This window comes from Apis laboriosa, unplaced genomic scaffold (assembly GCF_014066325.1).
Source record: "Apis laboriosa isolate Shangri-la unplaced genomic scaffold, ASM1406632v1 scaffold17_cov146, whole genome shotgun sequence".
NCBI lineage: Eukaryota > Metazoa > Arthropoda > Insecta > Hymenoptera > Apidae > Apis > Apis laboriosa.
The window spans coordinates 2226724-2250892 of NW_025222181.1; the positions used below are offsets into that span (position 1 = coordinate 2226724).

Here is a 24169-nt window from a genome sequence, read left to right on the forward strand (position 1 = left end):
TTACCTTATTAACAATTAAATAAAAGTACAAAAACAGCATTAAATAAAAACCAAACTATTATTATTTCTTAAATCAAGGAGTTGAAGAATTGTCTATACAAATTTGATGTACTGGCAATGATAGCTTTCAACTACTATCGTTTCAGAGAATATGAAACATTTGTACTTAATTAGTGGTGTGTAATTTAAAATGTCTAAATATTTATATGCTTTACGATGGATGACCTTGTTGTCTTAAAGGATTTGCATCTTCAGTAAATGATGGTGGCTTGAATTGTTCTGCAGAGAGACGAGTAATAAATATTCCTACACCTTCTATTAAAGCCAATAATACTCCTCCAATAATTGCACTACCAGCCATGGCTGGTAAACCATTTCTTGCTGCTAATATTCCACCTGTGGCTGCTCCACTAATAATGGAATTCCATGGATCTTCTTTTTTTCTAAGATGAACCAATGTGCAGTCTATAGTGGAAAACATACCACCCCATAATGCAAAGTTTCCAGCAATAATAGGAGACTTTTGCTTAATAGCTGTAAGACTTCCTAAAACTCTTTTGTTTATTCCACTGGGTGCATTACGAAAACCTTTAATAGTTTGAAATACTGCTCCCCCAATGGCACCCATGGTAAATGCACCACCACAGTCATCTATTATACGCCATGGGCATGGTTCTCTTGCGTATTCTTCCATTCCTCAATTGATAATCTACAAAAAAAATATTTCTTAATATTTAAAATCATAAAATAATTATTAATAATAATAATAAAGTTATTATTATTTTATTGTTTATATATATATAATATATATAAAATAATTGATATTATGATATAATAAATTATATATATTACGAAAATATAATTAGAAAAAAAATATATTTAATAATTAATAAAAAGTGACTGTAAATATTTAATCTATATGCATATTAAATTTTTTGATTCAATATAAAGTGCAATAAAGATGCTTATTAAAAATAACCTTTAACCACATAGTTTGTTATAATTTTTATTCTGATAGTAATATTTTTTTAACACTCTATTCATATTTATTTTGTTCATATAAATATATTACGTAAAAATTATGTATTTATATGTACCTATATAAAGCACAGAAAGAAATATAAGGAAAATAATGTATGGCATAAATGAGGTTATGTGATTAATTTTCGTGCATACTAAAATAACATGTGTATAACAATTCGAAATATTGGTGTACGTTCTTTAAAAATCTTATTCTCGTTACAAATATAAAAATTCTTTACGTATTTACCATAAAATTCGTTTCAAAATTTCTGCTACTGAGGAAGAAAATGCCTCGAGCACGACACTGTGGTGAATGTAACTACGTTAATGAATTTTCATACAAATAAAAGTTCTTTATAATTATATAAAAATAAAGAGATATTTTACAATTTAATACAATTAATAATTTTTCAAAAAATGATTTAAATGTTTTTTATGATTATTTCATAAAATCATTTCGTTTTTGCACTTTTCATGATTATATTTGAGTTCATTTGTAGAAACGATGTTTTAATTCCGATTCACATTGCGTGATATATAATATATTTCGAAATAAAATTATGTACGAACAGATTCTAATACGCATATATTTCGTCATAAATAACCGCATAATCAATAATATAATTCGAACGAATAATCAATGACAAGTTTTATGTACTCGATTTAAATATACGGCTTATAGTTTGTTGTGCATACTAGACTGGCACGTTTAAATGATAGTTTAAAATAGAATCAAGCGGACAATGTCCAAAAATAAATCATACTTTCTGTTATATAGTTCTGGATATCCAGTTGTTTTTGCGTGATAGAAACTTTCATTATTTAAAGAAAACATCAATTTTTAAGACTTAACCCATTGTATCTTACCTCTTTTGGTAATTAAAAAATTGATATTATTAACGTACTTCAAGATTCATAACTACGAATTCAAATACTAGAACTAAATTTAAATAAAAAAATTTATACGTAAAAATTTAGATTCCGATCGCGTGCACGCATTACCTAAACAATCAAATCATAAAAATGAAATATATATATATATATACATATATTATAATATTATTTTGTGCATAAGAAAATTGTTCGGCCAGTAATTTAGATAACAATGAACACAGTGAAAATATATCAGAAACGAATTCGTTTTTCCTCTGTTTTTCATGCTACGTATGCATATGTATAAAAGTGACGTTTCTTGCAGATAAAAATGTCAGACAATAAGACGCTCAAATCAGTAACTGATCAACACTCCTATCTATCTGAATCGGCAACGTCCATAACAGATAATGTAAAAAACGAAAGTGAGATCGAAAATTCAGTCTCGTTAACAGAAGAACAAAATGCACCGATGCAAGATACGGAGTGTAAGATGTTGTGCAACACAGAAAGCGAGACCTCAGAAATGCCTATTAAAGAAATAAATCAGACTGTCGTTGAAGATATAGAAGTTGCCTATGAAACCTCGCTTGCAGAAAAAGAAGTGAAGGATAGTGTAACAACCGTGAAGCAAAATGAGCAACTGGTAAAGTTAAAGTGTATATGAATTAAAATAAAATAATATTCGGAATAATTTTATTATCTTCCGGTTATTAATTTTATTTTCAATTTATTTTCCAGTCAAATGTCCAACAAACCATAGGCGCAGGAGACACTTGTTTCGCTTTCTCGCCAAAACAAAATGAAAATAACGATTTTCAGAAGATAGACGAGAAAATATCATTTACTTCAGAGATGGAACAGATTAAATTAGATGATCAGGGCACGACTGAGAATGAACTTACGATATTGAAATTGAAAGACGAAGTTTCGGTATGAATAAAAAAGATCGATCGATACTAATCCTATATCTTTTAATGGAATAAGTAATTGTAATAAGTTTATAATTTTCTGTTTCCAGAAAGTTTCTATCGAACGAGATTCTTATCAAAAACAGTTGGAAAGCACGGAGAAAAAGCTAACCGAATTGCAATCGTCCTATGATACCCTGATGAAGGGTGAAGGTAACGAGGTGATGCTTCGTCGGATGGTAGATCAGTTGAAAGGCAAACTTATTCAGACCTCGTTGCAATTAGAGGATCGTATCCGTACTGTAGCTAATCAAGAGAAACAGATTAGCGCATTGAACAGTCAAGTGGCTTCACTGAAAGAAGTAGAATCTCTTACTAGAAGTCTGTTGCAAATTCGTAACATGGAAGTGAAGCATTTGCAGGTAAATGGATATGAGATATCAGATCGAAATGATTATTATTTTTAAATTAATTGTATTTGAACGTTTAAGATTTTTGGAGAAGGAGAAAAAAAAATTAATTTAATTCTTGTGCAATGATATAGGCAGAAGTGGATGACATGGAGGCTCGAATTTCAGAGGAACGAGAACGATACAATACAATGATTAGTAAAATGGATGCTGCGGTGAAATTGAATGCGGATTTAAAGAAAGAATACGAGACGCAACTTTGTCTGTTCCGAGATTTACGAGAAAAATACGAGGAAAAGGTTTCATTGTTATCGGAAGAGAAACGGGCGCTTGAGGCTAACGTGCAAGCAGATTCTAAATAAAAATGTGCCTTAAACTGTTTTATAATTAATACAATTTGTATAAAATTAATAAAAATAGATAAAAGATAAGATTTACAGTTGTATTCTTATTTCTTTTAACCAACTTTCTTTATTAAAAAAAGAACGAAGTTCTAAATATCAATATTTAACGTTTTAATAATAATTATTTGTTACAATGAAATTGTTTTAATTATAATATATATAAAGTTACCACCACTTACCAACAGTTTCCGTGGTGTAGTGGTTATCACATCCGCCTAACACGCGGAAGGTCCTCAGTTCGATCCTGGGCGGAAACATTTATTTTTTTCTATAAAAATAAAATTTGATATAATAATTAAATAAATTAGTAAAAAATTTTAATTAAAAAATACTTAATTATGAAAATTTTTTTAAATATTAATTAATTTTATATAATACTTAACAATAATATATGAAATATATAAATTAATATTACAAATTATTTACATGAAAATAAATTGAATTATTGAGCTAAATATATGTAAGAATTCAATAAAAAAAATCTTATATTTGCAAATCTTTATCGCAAATTTGCGGTAATTTCCAAATGATCAATACTCACAAAGATACAACTAACAATAAGTACATACATGCTTGATATATTACAATTAAAAAATATATTTTAATCTATAAAATGATTATAGTAGTTTCTATTCGACTAACTTTTAAAAAAATGTTATAAAACATTAACCTGTTAATCGAGCAAAAAACGAAGATAACTTGTCATTTGATTTGTCAATTTTTAACTCTTTTACAGCTCGAAACATATTATATGCGAAAAATGCCACAATCGATTTGATATATATATTTTCACAAAGAAATTTATAAAATTATTTTCATGAATAATTTTTTTATTAATTATTAATGATTCGATACGTTGATATAGCAAAAGAATTAACACTTACATCTAATTATTTATCTGTCGATTTTTAATTTTTTAATTAACACATTTTATTAGTGATTTGACTAAAATTAATTTTCCAATTATTCATACTAAAAAAAGTTTTTGATTAATTATCAATTTGATGGAAAATTTAATTTCTATAACAATAGAAAATTATCCAAAAGGAATATAACTCAAAAAAATACAATAATGATAAAAAGTATTACATTTACAAGATGATTTATTAACATGATTGACTCAGAAAGATAAATAAGGAAGAAAAAGAACATAAAAAATATGATATAAATATTATGATAAACGGTGATTCCCAAACGAGTACTGTCAAGCCTTGAACTTTTATGCATATAAAGATTAACACATCAAAATATGTATAAATACCGTGGAAACCGCTATGTTCAGTATCAGTATCTCTTCATCCATAGAATTAGTGTCAGTTGAATAACTATTGGTAAGAAATAATTATATATAAGAAATAATTCTTAAGAAACACATTGAAAAATATACAATCTATGATTTCATTAAAAATCACTTATTCTGTACGATTAATTGTTAAGTAACGATTTCATTATTTATTTTCTTCTCTTTTGTTTTTATCCAGATAATCATGAAGAATTTTGCCTTAGCAATTCTTGTTATTACCTTTATAGTCACGGTACTTGGGAATAACAACCCAGATCCGCCTACTCAACCTGCGGTAAGATCAAAGACATATTTTCGAAAAAAAATTATTTATAATTTGATAATTATCAAATGTATTATAATTTAAACAAATTTTTAATTTAATTTAATTATGAAATAAAAAGTTTTTTTTATTTTAACATAATCAACGTAAATTAAGAAATACGGCGATAAATATTTAAATATTTATGAATTTTGTTGAAGAATTAATAATATAATAGTATCCTGTAACAAATTTTATATTAATTTTTATATATAGCGTATTCGTCGTGAAGCAGAACCGGAAGCTGAACCCGGTAATAATCGGCCAATATATATTCCACAACCAAGACCACCTCATCCGGTAAATATTTAAATATAAACTATGTTACAAATTTAAAAATATTATAATTTTAATAATAACATGATAATATTTTTTTTCAAATTTTATATTAATTTCCTATTAAAAATTATAAATTATATCTATTTAATCTTATTTTTTAGCGAATCTAATTTATGAAGAATATGAAGCAGTTCACATGAAATACCAAATATTTAATAAAATATTTTTAATCAATTCATTATAAAATATTGTATTTAATGTAATGTAATTTTAAAATAAAATTGATTTTATTATTATAAAATCTATAAAATGTTATATTTACTAATCCTTATTCAAATAAAATTCCATATGCATATAAAAATTATTAATATATGTATATATAAGAATAAATATATTACTTTTATATCAAACAGTATTTTTATACAAGTTACAATTATTATATATACAAACTTATTCTAATAAAACAACGACAGGTGCATCATCTTCAGTTTCTTCTTGCAAATTAGAAAAATCCCATAAGAATTTTGTTGATAATCGTTCGCTAAATCTTTTTGTATAAGATTTCAGACGTCCATCTAATTCAGAATTGATTTCAATATTCGCAAATAGTTTATGTAAATTATGATAAATAAAATTATTATTAGCTACAATATCACAAAGTATATCTTCAGGTACATGCATTAATTGAATCTCTATTGCTTTCATAAATTCAACATAAATAGCACGACGTTGCGAAATTGCACAATCAGCACCACAAATGAGAGAGACAAGTTTTTTCCAATGTTCAAAAGCATCAAGACTTTGTCCAACAAGAAAGCAGACAAATGTCAATTGCATTTCACCAATTAACTCTATAGGACTAGAAAAATATTATTAAATATAATAGAATATAAATATCTAATCAAATATTTAACCAGTTGCTTACAGTGTTAAATCATTAAGAATAATATCCAATACATAACTTGAATCCAAAGAATATTTTGTAATTTCAGTTGGTGATGCTCCATCTGGATATTGTTTGTTAGGTATTTTAGAAAGTCGAAGTTCTGTACCAGGTTTAGGTTTCATATCAGGAAGAAGTTCATCTTCTTTTTCTTCTACAGTAATTCCACTCCTTCTTTTTTTTGGTTTTGATTCTCCACCTCTTGGTCTTGTAGCATCAGAACAATATTCTAATTCTAAAGCTGATCTTACAAAGCTAAAATACAAAATTTTATTAACAATTATTAACAAAAAAATAAATATAATATTAACAATTAATATTTACAATTAACTTATGAAATTAACATACCCACATATAGGTGAGCAACGTTCGACAAGAGAAGGAGTAATATGATTTGTTAAATCTTTCCACTGTTTCCATATATCATAAGGATAACATCCTAAAAATTTATCCAAATCTTTCAAATTCTTCTTCAATCTTTCAACTGTCTCTTGTTCTACAACTTTAAATAAAAAACAAAATTTTATTAGTAAAAAAATCTTATTTTTTTTCATGCTTTTTAATGCTCATTATATTAAATATTATTATCATACTTTCTGAACTCAAATCTTCTTCTGTTGTATCCCAATGTTTAACTAAAAATTCAGATTTCTTAAATGTATGAAAAAAACCAACTTTTGGTTTTGCTTCTCCAAATTCATCTATAGCACTTTAAAAATAAATGTATGAATAAGATGTATAAATACTAGGAAAAAGAAAAATAACAAAAAACTATACAAACTTACCTATAATGGATATAATGAAAGCCTGGTGGAATCATTTTAATACCTTTAAATTTATCTGCTGTGTTCCATGATTTTAAATCTATTCCAAATTCTGTGCCACTGGGTACATTTAATGTAATTAACGTAGCACCTTCAAAAAAAAGTCTTTGTGCCAAAGTTTGATCCATTTCTATTCCTTCACTTCCCATGATTGGTTATTAAATTATAAAATTCGATTTATGATTATTAAAACTATAAACCGAATCTGTTTTTTTACATATATAAATTTTATATGTATATTATGTATATATATATTATTTATTATTTTATATATTTAAAATAATGATGTAATATTTTTTTCATTTGATAATTACAATAGTTTTCGAAAATTGTATAAAACACACACAGAAATATTATAGACATCTAATGGTGAATAAATGGAATTAATTAATCCATAAAAATAACAAAATTTAAATTAAAGCTTAGATTTTTAAAAACTTTGAGTTAAAAAATTTGAGATTAATTATGTCTAATCTAAATATTTTCTTTAATAATTTAATTAACTTATTCAGAAAATTTTTCAGAAAGTACATTGTGGTGTCATCTAACGGTGAGCAGATTAAACTAATTGTCATATAAAATAAAAAATTATGAATTCTAAAACTTCTACGCAAAATTTAACTTTTAAAAACTTAAATTAAAATTCAAATTTTCAAAAATAATTTGAGATTAATTATAGTCCAATATTCTCTCTTTATCTATGATAATTATAAATTTTTAAATCGTAAAAAATATATTAAATATTTTAATTTTTTATATATATGAATATTTCAAAACATGATATAAAAATGTTATTTAAAGTTAGGTCTATTCTATACTTTATCTGTAATATCACTTTTATAGTGAATCTAGGGATTCTAACCGTTACTGTAAACATTAAAACGAGTGCCGGATAAACGTGTTTTTGATCGGCGTTCAAAAATATAAAAAAATCTAAAACAATACTGATTGTCATTTTAGTTAACATGGATAATAATCTTCCAGATTTAAAATTAAATGAAACTGCCAAAGTGAGTATTTTATTCTTAAAAGTTTTTTCTTTTAATTAACATTTAATAATATTAAGTATTTAGGTTAGTTTAAGGTTATATAGAGACCTATAAATTTAATATTATGTTTTATTTAAGAAAAATTTAATATAAATTGAAAGTTTAACATTGCATTTTATATATGCAAATTTATATTTTAACTATAAATTAATTCTAAACTATAAATTAAATATTTTTCAAAGAGATTTTTTATTTGTTATTATTCTATTCCTAAATCTTTTAGGTTTTAGTCATAAATATTTATTTTATTGCAGGAAGGTATATCTGATTTAGACAAATTAACACAGTCGTATTTGTTGTTAAAAAAAAGAATATCTGGAACTCAGTAAGTTATTTAACATATCCATTTTAAATTTTTCTTTCATATGCAATACTTATTTCAATTATCTTTTTAATTAATTTATTTATTTTTAGTGAATTAATTAAAAGATATAATGATAAGTTAAAAGAATGTGATAGATTAAAGCAAGAGGTAGATACATTAAATAAACAAACAAAAGAAGTAACATGTAACTATAATTCTAGTTTAGCAAAAGTTATTAAATTAGAACTTGTAAGTAAAAAGATATATATATTTGTAAAATGTTTTTTTTTCTGGATAATGTTTTTATTACTTAGAATCATTAATATTTAATTTATAGCAAAATACGGAGTATAAAAAAAACATTGAAACTTTAAGTACACAAGTAAATGATCATAATATAAAAACATCAGCTGATCAACAATACATACAACAATTAATCTGTAAAATAAAAGATATAGAAGAAAATCAGAATGACAAAATAATGCAATATGACTTAGAAAAATCTTCACTTCAAGGTATGTTATAATGCAGATTTAAATATTTTTTTAGAAAAAAAAAAAAATTAATTTTTTTTTGTAGTAAGAATCAAAGAATTGGAACAAGAATTAAAAACTGTTAAAAAATCATACGATATGAAAATGAAAAAAATAGAAAAGAAATTATCTACAGAATGTGAAAATAGTAAGTTAAATAAAATTAAAAATTTATAATTTTTAATTAATATGATTAATGATAATATTAATAATATTTTTAAATGATGTAATCTGATTTCTTGTTATAGAAACAAAATTAAAAGATATTGGAATCAATACAACATTGACTAAAGATATAATAATACAAAAACCAGAAGTTACTGAAAAATCTGTATTAACTGACGAATTTTATAATGTCAAAAGTGATTTATATCCTATATTTTGTAGCAATTGTGAAATTCTATTAGAACCGCCTCCTCTTGAGAAAATATGTAAAATTATGAGTAATTCATGCCCAAAATTGATTGAAAAAATCTCATCTCCACCAAAAAGATCTATATCTCCTATAGAAATATCAATAGGTAAGATATTAAATTGTTTAATATGTAATGATGGATTTATAATAATTTTATATTTATATACTTTTAGATGTAAATAATGAACAATGTAAAACAGAAAATTTACCAATATTGTCAGATACTTCTTCTTCACATTCGCAAAATCAGAATAGTCATATAAATTTTAATTCTACAAATCTATTACCTTCTCATACAATTTCATTAAATCACACAGATTATTGTAATACTTTTTCTCCGACGTCGAATTTAATAAATCAAAGTGCTCATTATATCGAATCGAAATCAATTAATTCTTTATCATTAACAAATTCAAATACAACTAATAATAATACTTCTTGTGCAAATATTATAACAACAGAATCTTCTTTGGCGATTATTTCCTCATTACAAAAGAGGATTGATACATTAGAAAAGAAAGTAAAAAGAAAATTGAATAAAAAAAAATCTGATCAGAGTAATAATTGTTGCCATAACCATTATCCAAATACTCTGTCCATGTATGATATAAATAATTCCATGCAATTCAATTTCATTGAATTATGGAAGAAAATGATTGATTTTTCTGAAAATAAGAAAAGAAAAAACATTGATATGCACAAGACATTGAAAAAATACAAATTATTTCAATTAAAACGTAAAAGATTGCGAAATACATCTACCAATTCTTGGATAGTTGAATCAATTGGAAAAAAAATTGAACAAAGTCCCGTTCGGAAAAAATCTAAAAAATGTAAATATCGATATTCTTCACTTTTTAATAAATCGGACAATTCGTTAAATAGAACTAAAGATTTAGAAAAATCAAACAGTGAATCTGATGCAGACTTTGGTGAATTTAACTCTATCAATAGTAAAACAAATATTAATTCGGAATGTGAAAGCATATCGCATATAGAAAGTTCTAGTTCATTATCGAATTCTAATAATACAGATATAAATGAAGTTGAAATAGAAACAGTACAAAATACAGTTGAATGTAGCAAATCAGTAGGAGGTGAAACCGATTCAGGAATATTATCGGATTCTATTGAATCTAGTAAATTAATACAACTTGAAACGGATACTGAAATATATTCGGAATTAATAGAACAGAAAAATCTGACAGAAATTAAATCTTCCACAGAAAATGCATCAGATTCTATTGGAAATATTAAACTTATAAATGAATCGCCAGTAAAAACAGTATCGCATATAGTAAAATTTATCGAACCAATTGAAAAAAATAATACTTTAAATATCTCGTCACAATTCGATAAAAATATCCAAAAAATTGAACATACAAATATATCAAAAACATCGCAATGTGAAGAATTTGTGGCTCAAATTGAAACAAATAATTCTGATACACAATTAGCGAGGAAAAGAAAAATAAATAATTTTCGTGAAATAAAAAAAATCAGTAATCGTCAAAAATTATTGAAAAAATTAAGAAATTTAAAGAAGCGCAATAAAGTCATGAATCCATGTCAATTGTTGACGTCAGAACATCGAGATTTGGATAATTATGAAAATTCTAATATATCTCAAAAAAAAGATTCTAATATCGAGATAATTAAAGAAGATGATTACATACCTAAAAAGAAGTCTCGTATTGCACACGTACCTAAAATTGAACATGAAAAACTAAATGATACTTTACACTTTAAAAAACAATTAATAAAAGATATAGCAAATATTACTAATTCAAATAAAGTAAAGGAAGATAACAATGAATTACAAGAAATTGATAGCAATAAGATAGAAGAATCTCAAATAATAATTTCAAGTATACATTCTAAAAATATACAAAATACAGAAGATAGTTCTATACCTGCTCACGCAATAGTAATTTCTGATGTTAAAAATTCATTAAGTAATATAGATAATAAGAATTCATTCAAAACAAATATGAATAATTGTGATCAATCTGATACTGTATTTAATAATATTGACTATAATTTGAAAGAAACAATTGAACCGAATGAGATAAAGACTGAATCAAGTAAATATAATGAACATAAATATGAAAATAATTCTTTAAATATAAAAGAAATCAACAAAATGGATAATATGAATGAAAAAGAATTATTAAATTCTAATAATAAGTCTTCCACTGATATTTTAGAAATAAATTATGTAAATGAAAATTTAAAAACTAAAGAAATATCTAATAATATCCTTGAAAAGGAAGAAGATTTTAGTATAGAACATAAAGTGAAAATACATGGCCCACTTACACATTTGAAAGAATATATTGATGAAAATAAATGTAAAAATAAGAAGAGTAAAAATGATTATAAAAAACTTGTACATGTTTTTTTAATAACAGGTAAAATTATTTTCATTAACTGATCATTAAAAAAAGTATAAAATCATCGAAAATATGTTTTATTTATTTTAGATAAATTCGTGAGGAAACAATTGCAAAGGCTTATAGATAGTGATTGGAATAATTCCATACATTGGGACGTAATTGAAAAATTGAAATCTACTTGTAGCGATCGTATTATAGCAAAGTTAGTATTATATCATATTAACAATCAATTTTTAACATGAATAATTAACAATATATAACATATATATATAATGTGATTTCAGAGGAATTATAGATTTCCTAAGTATAGAACAAGAATGTAATATAAATTTAGATAAAAACCATACACCACCTGCACCATTAATGTCAAAATCACAACAAAGGATCTCAGCATTATTAGTTGATTTAGAAAAGTCAAAATGTATGGCATTTCCATTTGTTCAGGCTGGAATAGAATATAAACTTTTCAGACTTAATCAATCAATAGAGGTTTAACTTTTTCTCTATTACTTTAAAATTATATAAAATTAGAGAACATAATTAATTAATTTTATATAATTATTTTTAATTTATATAATTAATTTTATGTTTAGAGATATGCTGTAGAATCTCTTGCTAGAATGTATACAATTTTAGCGCGAATTAAAAAAGATCGAGAAAAAATAAGAATATTTTGTTGCGATGCTTTGTATTGTTTGGGACTTAATGCGATAATTATTTTATATACGGTATTCACTTGTTGGCCAGAAGTATTTCGACAGAATAACGACGTAAATACTGGTGCGTATAACTTTCTAAATAATTTTAGAATTAAATTTTTTATACGATATTTTAATCTGTTATTAGAATTATTGCCAAAATGTATGGCACATCTAATCTTGATACAACAAGGTAAAGATTTTCCTAAACTCAATGCCTTAAAAAACTTGGTATCAGTATTTTATAAATATCAAATGACGTTATCTCAAGATCTACTCAAAGAACTTCTAACGGCATTTCAAAGTGAGTAACAATTACAATATTTTTAATTTATCATTTAAATAACTACTTGATTTGTAGAAAAGTGTTATGGTGAAGTAGAAACCGCAATTATACTCCTTGCAAAAAGAGAAGGAACTGCATGGACGTACAAGCATATTATTAAGGGTGCATTGTTATCAATGATAATTAATAATAAATTTCCCAGTACTTATCGAGCATTTTGTTTACTAGGTAAGTATTCTATATCAAATTTAACAATTTTATTAATTTAATTAATTGTAATTCAATATTTAAGTTATAATTTTTATTATAAAATTTATAATTACAGGCAATCTCATGCGTGTATTTCCAATAGAAGATAAAGATAATTCAGTTGGTGAAATTATAGAACAGTTGTGTGATTTAATTAATTCTGGTGAAGGTATATTTTTATTATATATTTTATTTATGTTTAAAATATAATATTAAATTGTTATTTATTTAATTAGGATCGGATGACCAAAAAGAAGGGGTTGTATCGGCATTATTAAGCTTGGTGAGACATAAATTTGAAGAAGTGACGCGGAATATCTTAAAATGGAATTCATTTGTACCATTGCATGATCGAACGATAGAACAGATCAAAGGATTATTTAATATGCGTGATATAGACTTCTGGAAGTCTTATTTAAAAAAAAACAAATTATTAATGAATTCTTAGAAAATGAAAAAATTTAAAGTATAGTTTTTTAATGAATAATGGAAATCGTGTGATATTCATTGTAAGATAATTTATATTAATTAAAATTTTGTTTTTTTTGTTATTTTTCAATATGTTAAAAATTTTTCTTTAATATTTATATTATGTTAATTTTGAATATCTTTGGATTTTTGTTCGTTAATCAAAAGTTAACATTAATCGTGGCAATAATCATTAATTTTCTCCTATTTTTTTCTAATTTTTTTTTTTACAATCTAAAAATAATGCAAAAACAATCTTTTTCTTGTTATTTCTATTTATTTAATTTAAATTTTATCATAACAAACTGACTTTAATTTTAATATGTAGTTCCTTCCTTTCTATTTTCTAAAGTGTACAGTACACCATATGCGTAATTTTTTTTTAAATTAAAACATTATTGTATTATGTATGTATATATTACAAATGTTAAATAGAAGAGCATTAGGCTCAAATTAATAAGATAATTTTGATAAACCAAAGAAGCAATTTCATAATAAATGAAATAAACATTTCCGCAATATCACTTGTGAAGCGTTTCATCTATATTTAAGCTTTTATGTAAATGTTTTTATTTTGAATTCTTCAAAAAAAAAAAATTAGAAACAAAAAGAAAAGATCGTTTTGTTATATCATAAAATAAAAGATTGATTTTCTATGTTTTATCTTTTGAATAATAGTTTCCTTACATCCTTTAAATAAAAATTTTAAATAGAATAAATTTCATTTATATAACATTAATATAATATCGTATTTTTTAAACAAAGAAGATGTAATAATAAATAGAAAATAAAATGAAATGAAATATTTATTTCGAATATTTATAAAATAACAGACTATCAAACATATCAATTTAGAATTTATTTATGTATATTAAGTAATGATTTATATAGCTTATAGATTTCTTATCCACAATTATTTCTTTGATGAAATTTTAAACTTTTTAAAAGATTCATTTCATCAATTTTAAGTGAATTCAAATATAAATTTTTGTTATTTTAACTCGTACGATGATAGCTAATTTTCATCATTTAAATATATTGCATTGGAAGAATGCGATCAACATTAAACTACTTACTTTCCACGAAAACTCTTTAAATTCGAAAATTGCATAGTGTCACTTAAGATTAAATTTTTTTGAATAATTTATCATTAATATACTAATTTAAACACGAATTTAAATATACTTTTTGACGTGCACAAATTACTAATTCGTAGCGATCGAATCTACGGTACCGGAAGTAATATGCAGTTAAATTTCAAAAATAATCTTTAAATATATATTATGTTTTCTTCGATGAAACTTTCAACTATGTTATATTTTAACGTCTCTTTTTTTTTTCTTTCAATTCTTTTTTATTTATATCTTTTAATATATAATAAATGTTTTAAAGTTTTATAAAACTATATTTAGATACTTATTTTCCTCACGTATTGTCATCTAATCGTAAGGGAAAGGAACGCGGAAAACAGTGGCGCAGCCTATGGGACATCGATCAAGAATGGCGGGAAAGTATTCAAAAAGGATGATAAGAGCAACATGAACATACTTATGATTTCGCTTAATTTATACTATTTAACCATTTCGGGAAACAAGATTACAAGTTTTTATTCCTCTTTCAATATAATAATAATCATAATAATAATAGATAATAATAAAAATAGATAATAATAGCAATAATAATAATAGAAATAATAATAATAATAATAATAATAGAAATAATAGCAATAATAATAATAATAATAATAATAATAGTAATAATCAACATATCGTAAGCTTCCATACGCAGAACACGCTAAGATAATACATGTACATGGTTTCTTTACAAAAATAATAACAATGTTTCGATGCAACATTGCGGATCCAGTGATCAATCTTTCTAGCTAAATGACACTTTAGCAACATTTTTATTTTTTTTATTTTTTATTTTTTTTTTTTTTCCTTTGGATAGACAACTCTCATGTATTAATCCCCTTTATATCATTTCGTTCATCATTCTCATCGTTCGAAATTTTTTTTTTTTTTTCCTTCTTTTTTATAAAGAGGACACACGCACACGCGTTTCCGCGTACGGGCCACACCTTATCTCCTGCCAATTTTTCTCCCTTTCTCCCTTCCCCTCTCTATCTCTCTATTCTCTTTCCTCCTATTCATCTTTATAAATAAACTACCTTTATTTTGTCAGTTAATCGACATTGTCTTTGGTACATTTACAACGAACAGCATTATATCGCGACAGAAAGTACGGATTTGGTATGTCGGACGGGGTACCTACCATCCGCCGTCATATAAAAAAGCGCACGCAATTCACGAAAAAAAAAAAAAAAAAAAGGAATTAATAATGAAATCGAATTTCACTTGGAGATCTTTCGCGCTGTCCTCGGAGCGCGAAGATTTCCGTCCGGAAATTAAAACAAAAAGAAGAAACTAGGGAAAAAAAAAAAAACGGAAAGAAAAAAAGAAAGGAAAAACAGAAAATTAAGAAGAAAAGCGAGACAAGCGCAAACAAAAGAAAAAAAATAACAAAGGTAAGAAGAGAATTGTTAAACGGGTTACAGCGGCCAAGAAGCGAAGAGACAGCCAAATTGTCGATCGGAACAATCGTCCTTCCCACTGAGAATTTCGCGATTCCAGTGTTACTCGAGATCGATTCCGATCGACCCGGCCAATGAAAATCTCAAACTAACTCCCGGGAGGATCTCTCTTCTAGGACGAGACCTCGGGGCCGTTGATGACCCGAAACGGAAATGGAAATTTCTTCCGAGATGTTTTTCTTTCTCTTTTTCTCTTTCTCTTTCTCTTTTGTTTTCTTTTTTTTTTCCCCCTCTCGACCGAATACAACGTATCCTTCTCGCGTCTGCTTTTTTCCTTCCTTCCCCCCACCCTTCCCACCCTCCCTCCCTCCCTTTTTCCCACTCTTCGTCTTGATCTTCGCGATACACGGCCACGGCGCTGTCTGATGTACTAAAATGCCACCACTGTCTACGCTTAAACGGTCGCTAATAAAGTAACCAGGCCCGAGTCATCGCTCTCCTTTTTTTCGTTTTCTTTCCTTCGTCTTCATTTTTTAACCTCTATTGACAAGATCGAAAATTGAGAGAAATCAAAAAATCAAAAAAAAAAAAAAAACCTCGATCGATCGATTGCATTTAAATTAAGAGAATTAAATTTAATAGAAAAANAAAAAAAGAGAAAAAAAAATAATACGAAGACGATCGGATGATTGTCGCGGAGCAATCACTCGGACGTGACTGAGTGATTTTTAGTTTTTAGTAAGAAGCTGAGACACTCGTAATCTACCTATGAACTTATTTTTTCTCGACGATCGTAACATTTTTAAGAAGATTCCCTCCCATTGTTCGACAATCGGCCAATTCGTTGGAAGCAGATTCGAGTAATAGCTCGTGTTGTCGTCTCGATACGATCAAAATCGCAATTGATTAAAGAGGAACAGTTAACGATCGTTCAAAAGCAATTACTCGAATTTCATTCTCGAATTATTACACGTTTCGCGCGGAATTAAATTGCATTTGTCTCTGTCGATTGTAGAGAGAGAAAAAAAAAAAATGACTTCTTCTAAATTGAAGAACAAATACGCAGGAACCTTCTTCGTCGTATCTCGCGCGATTTTTTCACAGGTAAACTCGCGTCGAAAATTGCGTGCTTTTCTTCGTTTTTTCTTTTTTTTTTTTTTTTTTATTTTAAATATAATATATATATATATATATTTAGATTTATATATACTATATCGTTCTTTCTTTTCTTTTTTCTTCCTCTTTTGTTCGTTCGTTCGTTCGTTTTCTTTTTTTTTCTTTTTATAAATAATAATAATAAGTGCGTGTCCTTAAAAGATAACCGTGTTAATCAAATAATAACGCGAATAGCGATTAAGGAATAAACTGATTAATCCGTGATCCGATGATAATAATAAAAGGAGAATAATTAAATGATCGTAACTTAATGAATCGTAAATTAGCAAGTTAATGATAATAATAACCGTGACAATTAATTAAAGGGGGACATAGAATAATAATAATAATAGTAGTTGTAGTAATAATAATAATAATAGTAATAGTAATAATAAATGTAAGAATAAATTAGGAACCAAGTACAAAGTTACGAGAGAAGTAAGATTGGGGGGATAATTAAATTAAGAGTTTTTTTCCTTCTTTTTTTTTTTCACGCTACGATTTCTTCACGTTAATTAGGACTATTTATAATAAATTACACCGTACGAATTACGAGGACGGCCTCGTAAAACCGTGAGAAAATAATAATAATAATTATTAATAATAATAATAATAATAAAAATAAAATAAAATACACTTTAGGCCACCTAGCTTCACGCGTTTCCCGTCTCGGATTCTGCCTTTTTTTTTTTTATTTTTTTTTATTTATTTTTTTTTTTCTCTAAATTCTACGTATTTATCGTAATTATCGATTATACACTCTCTTCGTAGCGCTTTTCTCGTTTCCTCCGTTCGTTCGATTGCCTTCCTCGATATAGAAAAACCTCGATCGGGAACGAAAGAGAGAAACGCGGGAGACGAAAGAAACCGGGAGGCTTTGTCGGGTCACGATCTCGCGCGGCACACGTTACGGTTTACGTCACGTTTTTACACACGAAGAAAAAAAAAAAAAAAAAAAAAAAGAAGAAGAAGTACATTGGACGACGATTTCACCTTTCTTCCGTTATCTTCAAAGCGTTTGGAAGCTTGTTCACTCAACAACCACGGCACAGTGTATCTACAAATGTACAAATAAGCATCGAATATCAGGACCGATCATCCCAATCGATAATATCGTTGCTTCCCCCAGAATCTCTCGAGATGGCGTTACGGATGGCATTTTCGATTCCTCAATACCTCTCGAGTTACGAAGGAAAAGTTTCCTCGTAATAATATCGTTCGTAAGTAATATTCTTCTCGAAGAGGAGAGGCACGCAACGCCACAACGACGAATCTCCGTCAGACTCGTCTCCCGATGAAATATTTATTCGTCAATGGTCACCACGAAGGAGGAATTGGAAACCCGGTTAGCGTCGTCATAATTGTAGTTTGTCCGCTACAATGGCCCAATCGCTCGTTTTAAATAAATTTGACACCGGGGACGAGTCGGCTGGCCTTTGTACATATATACATATACATATACATATGCATCTACACATATATGTATACATATATATATATTATCCAGGATAATTTACTATTTACAAGAGGAGAGGCAAGAAACAGAGATACGTTTCACGTGGCATCGAGACGCTCTCGTGATTTTTTTGTTCGTCTCGTTCGAAGAATACAAAGATATCCATCCACGCCATCTCGATTCGTGCAATTATTAGGATTCGATCGATCCTTCTTTCTTTCTACACCGAGGCTTAGCTCCTTTCTTGCTAGGTTTGAACACGCCACCGCGCAGAGACCTCGAGTCCCTTTTCCATCTATTTCACACGCCAATTTAAATTAAGTTATACAGTTGTGCGGACGAAAATAATACATGTATATATATATATACTTAAATTAAATTTTCAAATAAATAATTACGTACGTGTTGAACGAACATTTTACAGTGAGAAAAACATTTTCGAGTTTGTTTTTTTTTTCTTGTCCCGATCACGCGGATCAACGTCGAATTGTCGCTGTGCTCGATATATATATATATACATACATATATCGTTTCATCTAACGAAAAACGAACGATACAAAAGTCACGATTTTTCATCTTTTTAATCTCTTCTCGTCTTGGACGAGGAATATATAATACGCTCAACGTAATTTGCATTAAGTTAAATACGATATAAGTGACTCGTTCTATTTTCCATGTTTCGATGGAAGAGATTTAACTTTGTGGGAAACTTGTATATATATATATGTGTGTGTGTATATGTTGAATTGGGAACTCGGATCAATCTCGGCGTGGTTGGTACGAAATACGAGGGGTTCTAATGTGAAAAAGAAACGAACGAAATCGGACGAAACAGAAAATAGGGCATGGGAGGGAAAAAAAGAAGAAAATGAAAAGGAAAAAAAAAAAAAAAATAGTAAAAAGCAAAAGTGAAAAACTCCTTCCCCTCTCCTCCCCCTCCCAATGCCAGAGAGGAAAGCTTATTTCCGCGCGTTTCCTCGGTCGAAAGATCGAGGAAAAAGAAAAAAAGAAGAATGTTTCTACGAGAACGTGGCAACGTTTCTACTTAGAAAAAAATGGATTATTTTTCGTTCGAAACTTAACTCGATACGTTATTATCTTAAACCGACAACTAATATAACGTTACGTAATTATTCTCCGGTTATTATTGTCTGTTCTAAACTATATATCTCGTATCTCCGATAGGAACAAATTATTTTATATCTTCTTCTCCTTCTTACGTTCGCGCTAAATGTTTCTTTACTCTCTCTCTCTCTCTCCCTCCCTCCCTCTTCACACCTCTTTCTTTTTTCCCCTTTCTATTAAGAGAGTCACCTATTCAGTGGTTAGAGGCTTTATTTTTAAGCTTCCCTTCTTTTCTACTTTCTTGTCCTTTGTTCTTCCAGCTGTTCAGGTCCAGCTATTTAAAGTTACCAGCTACGTACTTCTTTTTCTCAGTTAATCCTACGCTCTTCTAGATCTATCTTGCCCCTGATCATCGATCCCGAGGATCCCGATCCACGTATCGATTTATACAGCGAGTACGACGAGATCGTTTCTTTTTTTTTCTTTTTTTTTTTTTTTTTTTTTTTTTTTTCTTTAATATAGCCTTCTCTAATTGTGAACGAACACGAGGAGGAGGAGGAGGCTCCTCTTCTTCTTCCTCTTCCTATTCCTCTTCTTCTCTTTCTCTCTCCTCTTCTTCTTTCTTTCTTTTTCTTTTCCTTCTCTCGGCAGAAACGGATAAATTCATGCGGGAAAATGAAACGTCGACGTGACAAAGGCTCGTGTAAATAAGAAAGAAAAAAATTCGCGGAGCGGAAGAATGTCGTTGTCGGTTGGTCGCGTTCACAACGGATTTTTTCCTCCCTTCCTCTGCCTGTATTTCCTCTCTAATGCTCGCCTAATAATCGCGAGAACGTAGTCCATGGACGGAGACAGATAGCAGAGGTTGAAGGTGAAGAAAGCGATTTCTTTTCCCTTCCGTCGACGACGTCGGTTTCGGTGATCTCCACCATCGAGGTGGACTGGGATTATCAGGATCCTTTATCATTGATTGGAACGCTTCCCTTCGCTGATCGACGCCATTCTCATTGACTCCGCTTCCGGGCAGTTCCATCCGGGCATTCTCGTTTGCTCTATAGCCGCCTGTGGATAGAAGAAATTTATCATTATTATGAAACAATAAATACTACTTCCATTTCCCTAACTTCTCATAACATAATAATATTTAAGGTTAACAAGGTTTATATATTATATATTATATATTATATAGGTTTATATATTATATATAATATTTGTACAGATGCACAAAGATCTGTGGTCACTGTGCCGCTTCCCACAGACTTTTCTAAAAATTTATTTACAATGGCCAAGGTGAGAGAGAATTTCAGAAAAGAAAGATCTTGTTACCATCAGATTAAGAGGGATCGTCTTCCCCTTATTTATATACATTGATTGTTTTATATAAATAAAGATTAGAAAGTTAGAGATTATTGGGTACTTTGAGTGACACGGCCATTATTATCAGGGAATCGTGTTCAAAGTACATTTACGCGTGTACAAGTGATTCTTCAGATTAAAATTAATTTTCAAATTAAAATTCGATATAAGTGAATTTACCGAGCTATTGGGATTCTTGGTCATGAAGATCATGAGGGAGCGGCTACGGTTGCTAAACGGCCTCAACTCCGGATCTCGGCCAGGACCATCCACCGTGTCGACGCAGTTACTGTTGGCATAGAAATAACGTCGAATGTGAAATCCCGTCCATTTGTCCGACTATACAATATCATTCACACTTGAAATGAAAACGATAAAAATTCGATTACATCGATTACAATTTCAGCATTGTCCATTTATTTTTTCTAACCTAATTAACTTCATTCAACTAGCATTAGTTAATTTCCGATTCTAGTCGACCTAACATTCCAATTAAGATGTTTAACATTTTGTCAAATTAAATCCTTCCTTTCAAATTTCTGTTCAAAACAAAAAAAAACAAAAAAAAAAAAAAAACCGAAATATTCGCGAATATTTCTTCGAGCACGAAAATGACACGACAAATCACTTTTCACCCACAATTATAACCAACTGTATTTTCGAGTTTATATCTCGTGATTTCGATAAATCGTTTTACAATTTATAATTTTTCGAGATTACACACCTCGACCGCAATTCCTTTTGCTTTCGCTTACAGTGGATGTAAGCCGCTATGCAAATGATAACGACCAGGAATACTGCTATCGTGGCACCGCCGGCGATGCTTGCCGTCTCCAACATTACACGTTGCCGGGAGGCTGTAACGAAAAAGAAAACTTATTGTCACTTTCTTAACCAAACAAGCAGCCTCCTTCGCTTATGCTCACCGCTCCACTCGCGCACACGTTTCAAGAAAATGGACGTTAAAAGGAAGAAAGGAGGGGGTAGAGAGAGAAAGAGAGATAAGAGGAGGCTCGTTTCGAATTCACATTGTAACGAGCGCGTTATACACACTCGACATTTAATGGCTGTATAGACACCGCCTATACACGCTATATAGAAACGGTCTAGAATGGAATAAAACGATACGGACGGCGAGCGTGCGAGAATACAATGAGAGAATGAAGAATTGGATACTTACGTAAATAGGAACCATCTAAATCCTTAAACTCGCATCTCTGCCCGATATAACCGTTGGCGCATCTGCAAACAAAAGTATTCTATTAGACGCAGTGTTCATATAGGTGTTATATTAGATCTATTACATGAATTTAATCGAATTATTAATAATGAGTACAATGGTAGTATCGAACATTCGCAATATTAGGATAAATATTAATCGATGAATTTATATTATAGAATGTTTTATATATATATATATATAATATATATTATATTATATATATATATTATATTATATAGTATATTTTAGACAGTGTATCGGATAGATGTTTATGATACAATGAACATGATACAACGTCAGTTGGATAATGGATATCGACGTATCGCTCAACGAATTTTATTAAAACTCGTGCGTTATTAAAGAGTGTACACTGTGCAGGTGTATCAACCGGATAGAAGAGTAGTGGAATGCATATGGCGGGCTTTATTGTTCGAACGTGGCACTTCCGTAAAACGCGGCAAGAAATCCAGGAAGCTATAAAACCTACTCTTTAGGCACGAAACGCTTTTAATATCGGGCATTAATCAGATGGGTACGCGATCGTTCCACGGCCACCCAATTAGTACGCTTAATTATTATCAAAAAAAAAAAAAAGGAAAAAAAAAGAGACAGAGAGAGAGAGAGAAAACAGAGAGAGAAAGAAAGAAAAATTGCAGAGAAAATAATGAGAGATAAAAACGAAAGATAGAGATAGGATTGGTTTTAAACGTATCATCGATTCTGTAATTAAAAAGACTCTCACGGTCGATTTCATCGAACGGTATTCCGTGAACGATGATTCGCCCTTGGAGCGGAATTAATTAACCGAAATCACGGCCGAGATTGAAGAAAGGAAAGATTTCACAGATTAATTGAAACCCATGGTCGCCGAATTAACGAGATCGACACGCTCGATTGTTCCTCAGACTCGCACTCGCTGATGCACACGATATATCGCGTATATACACCGTTGGCCAAAAGTTTCAAAATTGAATTAGATCGAATTTTAACCATGGATTAAATTTTTTTTTTTTTTCTCGAATATAACTCATCAAATATACGCCATTTCTATTTATATAAAATTTCAAACGGAAGAATATTTTTTTTGTCCGCGAAAAATTATTCGATACGCGTAAAATAAAAGATTCTTCGAAACTTTTGAACAACGGTGTAATAAGCGCACCGCGCAGGCTCTCGTTTCAGCAAGCCGCTCATTCTTTTCCTTCGCGGTACCGCGAGCACTTGAGCAACACGCTTCCGTTACTCCCACGCAACGAAACGTTAACTCTTTTTTGCCGTATTTTCAGCTCGAGATACCGGCAAATCGTTCCGGAAGGTATCTATCATCGATCGACGTCGAGGTCTCTTTAATAATATTTTATAACAACAGCGACAGTTTTCAACAATGGATACAGCAAAAATTATAGATCGACAAATAAAATATCGTAGCTGGCACCTTTTTAATTTCCAACGCGCTTTTCATCACATTTTGTAATTGTAATAATAATATCATCCAGATGACAAAAGGTAGTATTTTTTTTATAGGTTAATAAATCGATCGTGGAAACTTGATTTATGTAAGATACGATAATTTTTTTTTTAATTTACGACACAATAACACGAAGGGACTGGCGGTCACGTCCATTTGGCGCCGCGACGAATCGTAGGAGGGAAGCAAGATTTACGGGATCTCTTTTCATCCTCGACATCGGTTATAATTAAACGCGGATCGCT

The 24169-nt window shown here is 28.7% G+C and overlaps 5 protein-coding genes, 1 long non-coding RNA gene and 1 other non-coding gene across 11 annotated transcripts in view; 4 read left to right on the forward strand and 3 right to left on the reverse strand.

The window, feature by feature from the left end:
• Positions 1–38: 38 nt before the first annotated feature.
• LOC122711640 (mitochondrial import inner membrane translocase subunit Tim17-A-like) lies at positions 39–1919 on the reverse strand. Of its 3 annotated transcripts, XM_043930629.1 has the most exons (3): positions 1411–1539; positions 1271–1327; positions 39–709 (listed from the first exon to the last, which is right to left on the reverse strand). In XM_043930629.1, the coding sequence occupies exon 3, from the start codon at positions 692–694 to the stop codon at positions 212–214; it is 483 nt and encodes a 160-aa protein (XP_043786564.1). In that variant the 5' UTR covers positions 695–709; positions 1271–1327; positions 1411–1539; the 3' UTR covers positions 39–211. The 3 variants fall into 3 exon arrangements, with proteins under 3 accessions (XP_043786564.1, XP_043786565.1, XP_043786563.1); XM_043930630.1 differs by lacking the exons at positions 1271–1327; positions 1411–1539 and adding an exon at positions 1891–1919; XM_043930628.1 differs by lacking the exon at positions 1411–1539 and having other exon boundaries at positions 1271–1402.
• Positions 1743–3648, forward strand: LOC122711639 (tropomyosin). Of its 2 annotated transcripts, XM_043930625.1 has the most exons (5): positions 1743–1898; positions 2222–2542; positions 2638–2829; positions 2918–3229; positions 3352–3648. In XM_043930625.1, exons 2-5 carry the CDS (start codon positions 2228–2230, stop codon positions 3577–3579), a joined length of 1047 nt encoding a protein of 348 aa, XP_043786560.1. In that variant the 5' UTR covers positions 1743–1898; positions 2222–2227; the 3' UTR covers positions 3580–3648. The 2 variants fall into 2 exon arrangements, with proteins under 2 accessions (XP_043786560.1, XP_043786561.1); XM_043930626.1 differs by lacking the exon at positions 1743–1898 and having other exon boundaries at positions 1950–2542.
• A 157-nt stretch (positions 3649–3805) lies between these two features.
• Positions 3806–3878, forward strand: Trnav-aac. Its single transcript has one exon. It is a non-coding gene; the product is annotated as a tRNA-Val (tRNA).
• Positions 3879–4892: 1014 nt separating this feature from the next.
• On the forward strand, positions 4893–5809 carry LOC122711711. Its single transcript, XR_006346153.1, has 4 exons — positions 4893–4952; positions 5103–5198; positions 5442–5525; positions 5666–5809. It is a non-coding gene; the product is annotated as an uncharacterized LOC122711711 (long non-coding RNA).
• A 73-nt stretch (positions 5810–5882) lies between these two features.
• LOC122711688 (protein AAR2 homolog) lies at positions 5883–7720 on the reverse strand. Its single transcript, XM_043930695.1, has 5 exons — positions 7233–7720; positions 7041–7156; positions 6796–6949; positions 6430–6702; positions 5883–6363 (listed from the first exon to the last, which is right to left on the reverse strand). Exons 1-5 carry the CDS (start codon positions 7418–7420, stop codon positions 5955–5957), a joined length of 1140 nt encoding a protein of 379 aa, XP_043786630.1. The 5' UTR covers positions 7421–7720; the 3' UTR covers positions 5883–5954.
• Positions 7721–8161: 441 nt separating this feature from the next.
• On the forward strand, positions 8162–13819 carry LOC122711668 (uncharacterized protein PF11_0213-like). Of its 2 annotated transcripts, none has more exons than XM_043930666.1 (14): positions 8162–8281; positions 8575–8645; positions 8735–8873; positions 8962–9139; positions 9204–9305; positions 9406–9678; positions 9746–11983; positions 12056–12170; positions 12253–12457; positions 12562–12748; positions 12815–12970; positions 13028–13180; positions 13278–13370; positions 13438–13819. In XM_043930666.1, the coding sequence occupies exons 1-14, from the start codon at positions 8237–8239 to the stop codon at positions 13647–13649; spliced, it is 4167 nt and encodes a 1388-aa protein (XP_043786601.1). In that variant the 5' UTR covers positions 8162–8236; the 3' UTR covers positions 13650–13819. The 2 variants fall into 2 exon arrangements, with proteins under 2 accessions (XP_043786601.1, XP_043786603.1); XM_043930668.1 differs by having other exon boundaries at positions 13278–13364.
• Positions 13820–17480: 3661 nt separating this feature from the next.
• LOC122711674 overlaps positions 17481–24169 on the reverse strand; it is a 60335-nt gene continuing 53646 nt past the window's right edge. The window contains exons 4-7 of the mRNA XM_043930676.1: positions 22415–22476; positions 21959–22091; positions 21415–21523; positions 17481–20940 (exon numbers count right to left, since the gene is read on the reverse strand). Of these exons, the coding sequence (XP_043786611.1) occupies positions 20842–20940; positions 21415–21523; positions 21959–22091; positions 22415–22476 (403 nt within the window). The 3' untranslated portion in view covers positions 17481–20841. The remainder of the gene's footprint in view (positions 20941–21414; positions 21524–21958; positions 22092–22414; positions 22477–24169) is intronic.